The sequence below is a fragment of the Rissa tridactyla genome, chromosome 1 (assembly GCF_028500815.1).
Source record: "Rissa tridactyla isolate bRisTri1 chromosome 1, bRisTri1.patW.cur.20221130, whole genome shotgun sequence".
Classification (NCBI taxonomy): domain Eukaryota; kingdom Metazoa; phylum Chordata; class Aves; order Charadriiformes; family Laridae; genus Rissa; species Rissa tridactyla.
The window spans coordinates 140,857,351-140,865,597 of record NC_071466.1 but is presented as its reverse complement, the minus strand read 5'-3'; the positions used below and the strand labels follow the sequence as shown (position 1 = coordinate 140,865,597).

Sequence of the window (8,247 nt, the reverse complement as noted above, 5' to 3'; positions counted from 1 at the left end):
GTTGGCATTGCAAGGACTCGCCTCCCAGCTGCCCCGTGATTTATTTATTTATTTATCTATTTATTTGTGTGTATGTGTGTGTGTGTGTGTGTGCGTGTGGTAACTTCGTGACAGCAGCTGCAGCGATGGTCGAGTCGTCGAGAAAAGTGGACGGATCGAGTTAAAGGCAAAAGGAGACAGCTGGGGAGGGGACCCCAGCCTGGGGGTGCACTGCATAGACCTTCAGCCTCCCGGCTTGGGGTGCAGGACCCCTCACCTTACCTGCCCTCTTCCCCCCCTAAAGGTACTTCTTCCCTCTTTCTTCACCCTCCTGTCATCCCTGATGCCTCTCCCTTCACTCCACCTCTCCTTTCCCCTTTTGGATATTTCCATCCTTTAGGCTTATCATCCATCCCTTCCTGTCTCTCCATCCCAACTTGTCATCCCTCCCTGCAGACTCTAAGCCTCCCCCCCAACCTCCTCCACTGAACTACCCTGGGGCTCTCTGCTCTCCACCATAGTCCTTCCCCCTCTCAAGTCCCTCTTCCTCATTTCTCCTCCCCCGTCCCTGGGTCCCCCTTCCTGTGTGCCACCATGACTGTGATGGCTGGAGAGAACATGGATGAGACTTCTGCGCTACCTGGCCACCCCCAGGATAGCTACCAGCCCGCTGCCCATGATGACCATGAGTGCTGTGAGCGCGTAGTGATAAACATTGCTGGACTACGCTTTGAGACGCAGCTGAAGACCTTAGCCCAGTTCCCCAACACTCTGCTGGGCAACCCCAAGAAGCGCATGCGGTACTTTGACCCCTTGCGCAACGAGTACTTCTTTGACCGGAACCGGCCCAGCTTTGATGCCATCCTCTACTACTATCAGTCTGGGGGGCGGCTTCGCCGGCCGGTCAATGTGCCCTTGGACATGTTCTCTGAGGAGATCAAATTTTATGAGCTGGGTGAGGAGGCCATGGAGAAGTTCCGGGAAGATGAAGGATTCATCAAAGATGAGGAGAGACCCTTGCCGGAGGGGGAGTACCAGCGCCAAGTATGGCTCCTCTTTGAATACCCAGAGAGCTCTGGGCCTGCAAGGGTCATTGCAATAGTCTCTGTCATGGTGATCCTCATCTCCATCGTGATCTTCTGCCTAGAGACACTACCTGAGTTGAAGGAGGACAAGGAGTACACAGTGCATCGCACTGACAACACCACCCAGGTCTACAAATCCAACATCTTCACAGATCCCTTCTTTGTTGTGGAGACCCTGTGCATCATCTGGTTCTCCTTTGAGCTGGTGGTGCGCTTCTTTGCTTGCCCCAGCAAGACTGAATTCTTCAAGAATATCATGAACTTCATTGACATTGTGGCCATCATCCCTTACTTCATCACCCTGGGCACCGAGATGGCCGAGCGGGAGGGGACTCAGAAAGGAGAGCAGGCCACCTCCTTGGCCATCCTGAGAGTCATCAGACTGGTAAGAGTCTTTCGAATCTTCAAACTCTCCCGGCACTCTAAGGGCCTCCAGATTTTGGGACAGACCCTCAAAGCAAGTATGAGAGAGCTAGGTTTGCTAATCTTCTTCCTCTTCATTGGGGTGATCTTGTTCTCTAGTGCGGTATATTTTGCTGAGGCTGAAGAACCTGAGTCTCATTTCACAAGTATCCCCGATGCTTTCTGGTGGGCGGTGGTATCCATGACCACTGTGGGCTATGGTGACATGTACCCTGTGACAATTGGAGGCAAAATCGTAGGCTCCTTGTGTGCCATCGCTGGTGTGCTGACAATTGCCCTGCCTGTACCTGTCATCGTGTCCAACTTCAACTACTTCTACCACCGAGAAACAGAAGGGGAAGAACAGGCTCAGTTACTTCACGTTAGCTCCCCTAATTTAGCATCTGACAGTGATCTCAGTCGCCGCAGCTCCTCCACAATCAGCAAATCTGAGTACATGGAAATCGAAGAGGATATGAATAATAGCATAGACAATTTTAGAGAGGCTAATCTCAGAACTGGCAACTGCACCGTGGCCAACCAAAACTGCGTTAATAAAAGCAAGCTGCTGACTGATGTGTAAACAAAAAAAACAAAATCCCTACTCACAGCTTGAAGACTTTAGTGACAGAGTCACACTTTGTAGATGCTTTACTGATAGTCTTTGAATGCTTTATTTATCTCGTAAATGCATTGTTGCATTGCGAATTTTTGCTCAGCGATAAAGAAGCTTCCAGGATCCATGAAAGATAAGATTTTGTTTATTTTTGAAAAGCATTTTCCACCTGGTAAATGACAGCCATTTGAACTAGTTTAGTTTTAAGCTGTATGATGCTAGACCTAAACTTTTCCTCTCCCATCTCCCTTTGTTTCTGATGAAGTTAACTTAAACTAAGCAAGACAGTTTTTAGAGCTATAAAGCATATGCATGGATTCCAGTAAAAATATTCTGCAAAACTGCACAGTTGCAAGAAAGTGCATCAGATGATAATAATAATAAAAAAGATTAGCAAAAACCTGCAGCAAGCATTTGACATGGTTTTTATGAAGGAGCGCAAATTTTCCTTCCACCCCCTCTGTGAAAGGTTACATACTTCCAATCTACAGATCCACACAGCACCTTATTAAAAACATACTTAAGCCTGGTCTCTTTTGCTGTCCATAGAAGAACAGGAAAGGAAAATAACAAATAAAACTGAAGACAAAACATCTGCAATGCTGCTAAGTTCTCCTACATGCAGATGATTTAAACACACTTTTCCTTTTCCCTGTCCAGAACTGGATACAAAACTTTAAGCCCCCCTATTGCAAGATAGCACAATGGAGTTTAATATAAGCATGTTTGAATTTGATACTATTTATTTTATAATCGCATGCCTGAAACGTTACCTCAGACAATAGCGGATAAGCTTTCGTTTGAACTGAATCTTCTAAAAATAGGTCCTTTATCTCTCTTTTTTCTTTTCTTTTCGTTCTTTTTCTTTTTGATTTGCATTCACCAGAAGTGCACTCCTTAATTTATTAAATCGTTGACTAGTAATTTAAAGTACTGTATTTAAGTGCGTATGTTAGTCAAATGGGAACAATAACTTTTGGAGATCAAAGCATGTTCAAATATTCAGCGTTATGGCCTATTTGATTAAGGTGTAACTTGAATTAATTAATGCATGAATTCAATAATAATAATAATAACAATAATAATAATAATAATAATAACAATAAAAACAAAATTAAAAAAAGTGCTTGATAGACCGAGGGCCTGAATGAACCGATCAGAGAAACCTGATTGTTTTCCTGCATTGCTCAGGGAAATGTGTTGGCTTTTGTCCAGGCGTTGTCGGAAAGGAACGTATCCCATCCCTTAAAGGGAAAGCTACATGGAAAATTAAGAAGTCAAGTTATATATAGCAACACCTAAAACCTAGTATCCTTTATAGTTGAAAGGTGCAGATGCATGCTTTTTGGTGCATTCTCAGAATGTAAATGAAACTTATCTATTATATGCATCCAAATTGCAGCAGCTGGTTTCTTTTGCAGTCATTAGTTGAGCCTTTTTTTTTGTATTCCCCTAAAATTCACCGAAGAGACTCAACAGATTGATTTAGGTAGTTGCGCAGTGCCTTTATCTTACATCCCCTAAATTGCTGAAAGTGCCTCCAGGAACTGAGCTGATGGGAGATGATAACGAAGGAAAGGGCAAGGCACCAACGCGCTGTCAGGAGTGTTCTGGGCTGCCTCCTGGCACAGCACAAAAGGGGGTAGAGAAACAAAGAAGGGGCAAGTGTGAGTGAGAGGGACGCAGAAGAGGCGGGCAGAGACCACCAGCGCCCATGGGATACCTTCCTTCCCCAGCCAGTCCGATGCTGCAGGGCTCAGCGTTTCCTTCTGCCAAATAACTCGTAGTCATGTTTTTGCAAGACTTCAAGTTTCCCTAGGTTGTTTATAGAGACATTGCTGCCATCATTATATCTACCCTTCCTTTCCCTGAGATGGCTCTCTGGAAGCCCATCCCAGCGTGGCAGGATGCAGGAGGAGCTAAGGACCCTCATGAAATGCGGCATTGCCCAGTCAGGCAACTAGACTGCAGGGCTGTGCTTTTCTTTCTCCTGCATTCCCCAGCAGGTAGGTGGGAGAGGCTTCCCAGTGCCCTCCCATCCCTGCCTCCTCCATCCCCTTTTGGCAGTCTGTCAGATCTTAAATCCCATCACAGATCCTTTAAGCCATTTTCTTATTTCTGGTCTCTAACCTTACTCTACTTCCATCATCGTCTGGTGAAGGAAGCAATACTAGAAGAAGGTATCTTCTGTAATATGCCAGCCTTGACTGCTAGGCCCTGGAAGATAATAACCTTTGATCTGAAGCAACGTAGGCACTAATCTTTATTTTTTTAAATGGACAAAGTTGAGGATCTTCATTCTGCACTTAGCATGTGGACAACTGCTGTTGAACACTTCTCCTTCCACATTGTACAGATCCTTCCTTCCCCTCTCTTTCTGATATATGTACATATGTGTATAAACATATGTGTGTCTGCGCCATGTGTGTGTCACACACATACGCAGACACACACACATATATATATATATATATATATATAAAAAATCAAGGCACTTAGAGTTAAAAACCAACCCTAACTCTGCAGTTACGCACAAGCCTGACCTGCCAGGTTTCCAGGAAGACTTGACTTTATTTCTCACTGTGTGGCCTCTGTGAATCTTAGTGATGAGAAAGCGACCAAGAACTGAGGGAACTCTAACTCCTGCAAGAAATCACAAAACATCAGATAAAATAGGGCATTACATCCTCTAGGTGGATGTTGTAAAGCTTCCTCCCTGTCCTCTGCTCATGTCCCTGCCCGTCATACACCTCTCTCCCCATTAAATCCTGGTGGTCCTGATCTTCCCAAACTCTTGAATTCTAGGATATGACTTCTCATGTCAAAATGGACTTCAATGCTGCACTCAGCTTATAAAACAACCAACTGACTAAACGGAACAGCAATAATCATCACTCAGTGCTGCGGACTGATGATCAGAAAGTAGCATCTGGGAGATGAGGCTGCACTTTGGTAACTTAACTTCTGACACAATTGGGTATGCACACGTTATTTTAATGAGCAGAATGATAATCATTCTGTATATGTAAAGACAAAAATGCTGCATGCGCACCCTGATTCTTTGTCAGGAGACGGGATGGATCATTAGGACTCAGGGTGGTCTGGGGACCCTGAATGTTTATAGCTCACTGCAAAGGATGTCAGTACATATGGAGTACAGGAGTTAAATTCATGTAGCATAGGCATGTGCTTTTGACAAGTTAACACCAAAAAACCCCAACAAAAAAAAAGCGCTCTTACTCCCTTTACACAGGAGTGCTGAAATGTCTTTGTGGGCCTGAAGGTGCACTTAAAATGGCCTGTTCTTATCAGTAAGCATCCTTTTCCTCTTTCTTTCCTTCTCTTCCTTCTTCTCTTGCTCTTTCATTCTTTCTTCTTCTTTCCTTTCTTTCCTTTCTTTCTTTCTTTCTCTTCTTCTTTCTTTCTTTTCTTTCTTTCTTTCTTTCTTCTTTTCTTTCTTTCTTTCTTTCTTTCTTTCTTCTTTCTTTTCTTTTCTTTTCTTCTTTCTTTCTTTCCTTCCTTCCTTCTTTCCTTCTTTCTTTCCTTCTTTCTTTTTCGTTTCTTTCTTTCTTCTTTCTTCCTTTCTTCCTTTCTTCCTTTCCTTCTTCCTTCTTTTCCTTCTTTACTTTCTTTCCTTTCTTTCTTCTTTCTTTCCTTCTTCTTTCTTTCTTTCTTTCTTCTTTCTTCTTCTTTCCTTTCTTTCCTTTCTTTCTTCTTTTCTTTCTTCTTTCCTTCTTTCTTTCTTTCTTCCTTATCTTTCTTCTTCTTTCTTTCTTTCTTTCTTTCTTTCTTTCTTTCTTTCTTTCTTTCTTTCTTTCTTTCTTTCTTTCTTTTTTCTTTCTTTTCTTTCTTTCTTTCTTTCTTTCTTTCTTTCTTCTTTCTTTCTTTCCTTTCTTCTTCTTTCTTTCTTTCCTTTCTTTCTTTTTCTTTTTCTTTCCTTCCTTCCTTCCTTCTTTCCTTCTTTCTTCTTTCCGTCTTTCCGTCTTTCTTTCCTTCCTTCTTCTTCCTTCTTTTCCTTCTTTCTTTCCTTTTTCTTCCTTCTTTCCTTCTTTCCTTCCTTCCTTCTTCCTTCCTTCTCCTTTTCTTCTTTCTTCCTTTCTTCCTTTTCTTTCTTCCTTTCTTCTTTCTTTCTTTCTTTCTTTCTTTCTTTCTTTCTTCTTTCTTTCTTTCTTTCTTTCTTTCTTTCTTTCTTTCTTTCTTTCTTTCTTTCTTTCTTTTCTTTCTTTCTTCTTTCTTTCTTTTTCTTTCTTTCTTTCTTTCTTTCTTTCTTTCTTTTTTCTTTCTTTTCTTTCTTTCTTTTCTTTCTTTCTTTCTTTCTTTCTTTCTTTCTTTCTTTCTTTCTTTCTTCTTTCTTTCTTTCTTTCTTTCTTTCTTTCTTTCTTTCTTTCTTTCTTTCTTTCTTTCTTTCTTTCTTTCTTTCTTTCTTTCTTTCTTTCTTTCTTTCTTTCTTTCTTTCTTTCTTTCTTTCTTTCTTTCTTTCTTTCTTTCTTTCTTTCTTTCTTTCTTTCTTTCTTTCTTTCTTTCTTTCTTTCTTTCTTTCTTTCTTTCTTTCCTTCATTCCTTCCTTCCTCTCTCTCTCTCTCTCTTTCTTTTTCTTTTTTCCCCACTTTTGGCATATGTTTCTTTTTGCCACACATGAGCTCTGTGGGGTTGTTAATGTCAGTGGAAGAGGACTGGAAATGAGCTGATGGCCAATTTAGCTCATCTCTAAAAGAATCAAGAGACCTTCGTTCATTTTGAATGGACCTCCCAGAAGCGATGCCCGTGTGATGCTGGACAGAGAAACCAGTAGATATGGCAGTCTTATAGTTGGATTGTAGCTTCATGAGGCAAGGCAGCTATTCCAGCATAAGGAGTCACGACCCAAGCCTCCTTTACCAGCCACTGCTTTATGCCTCTCTGTGCTTCTTAGCTGCCCCCATACGCTTTTTCTTCATCCACTCAGTGAAGGGGATGAGGGAACTTACTTGGCCGTGTGCAAGGCAGCAGCGCACTGCAGTGCAGAGGCAGGAATGAAATGGAGAGGCGGTGGGCAGGAATCCCATAGGCTGGTATCACTGCCAAAATTCCCCATCTGGTCCTACCATACTTAGCTATAGAGCACTAGGGAACAGGCAGAGGAGCAAGAGGGAGAGTGAAAATGAAGGGCTCTGTACCCCCTTCCTTCACAGAAATGAGCGGTGGGTGCCAGACTGCCAAGAGCTCAGATCCTCTGTGTGGCAGCTCCATTAGAGACAATGAACTGGATTTACTTGTCTTCAAGAGGAAGTTAGCGTGCAGTAAGCCAGCGTGTGAGTTCACAGCATCCTAGCAAACCCGTGCAGATTCCCTGCATGGAGTATCTTAATCCTCATCTCCACTGGGGACTTCAGGAAAGCTAATCTGAATTAATGAAAGGTGTGCATTTAAAGTAGATTTGTTAAACTGCTTTAAAGCCCAGCATGGACATTCTGTTGCAGTATAAAAGCAACCTTAATCTGATTTGGAGTCATTCTTTTTTGGAAGGAAAGTAAGCTGAATTGAATTAAGGCTGCTTTAATTCTGAACACAATGGGGCTTAATGCAGTTTACCTCGTCTGCCTCACAAGTTCATTCAGATAGATAAGCCTTTAGTAATCATTAAATGTAATGGAACTGACCCTACTTTGCAGGGGGTGGCTGGGCAGAGCGTGGCCATGTGCTACAAAACTCTTAGTACGTGAGTGCTGGAAATTCGCAGCCTGGCTTACTGAGGTCTAATTTGTTGTTCCTGGTAACAGTTCTAGTGATTTCCTTCCCTTGTTCCTGGTTTACACATTCATAAGTGTGAGGAGAATCAATCACGCTGCCTTCTGGGAAGCTGACAATGATCATGGCCCAAGGAAATTAATTTCCACTTACAAAGTCTCTAATTCTGCATGTGCTTAACCTGATGTACTGTTGATCACATGGACAAGCACCTGAAAGACAGTACGAAGCACTAGAGACAGGACAAAATTCAGCAAACGCCCTCTTGTTTTCAGCAGTGATTTTGCCCAAGTAGAGATTTCAGGGATCAGATCCTTCTTAGCAAATCAGCTGTGTGTCATTCATTAGAGGCTGCATTGGCCCAAAACAATTGGAGCAGTGGCAACTTTTATTAACAAATTTATTACTAAGGGACAATTTTTTTCATTAGACAGAAGT

The 8,247-nt window shown here is 42.5% G+C and overlaps 1 protein-coding gene across 1 annotated transcript; it reads left to right on the top strand.

Moving 5' to 3' along the window:
- Window positions 1-558: 558 nt before the first annotated feature.
- LOC128914320 (potassium voltage-gated channel subfamily A member 1) lies at window positions 559-2,049 on the top strand. The gene has a single exon (XM_054213161.1). It carries the CDS (start codon window positions 574-576, stop codon window positions 2,047-2,049), a length of 1,476 nt encoding a protein of 491 aa, XP_054069136.1. The 5' UTR covers window positions 559-573.
- The last annotated feature ends 6,198 nt before the right edge of the window (window positions 2,050-8,247 follow it).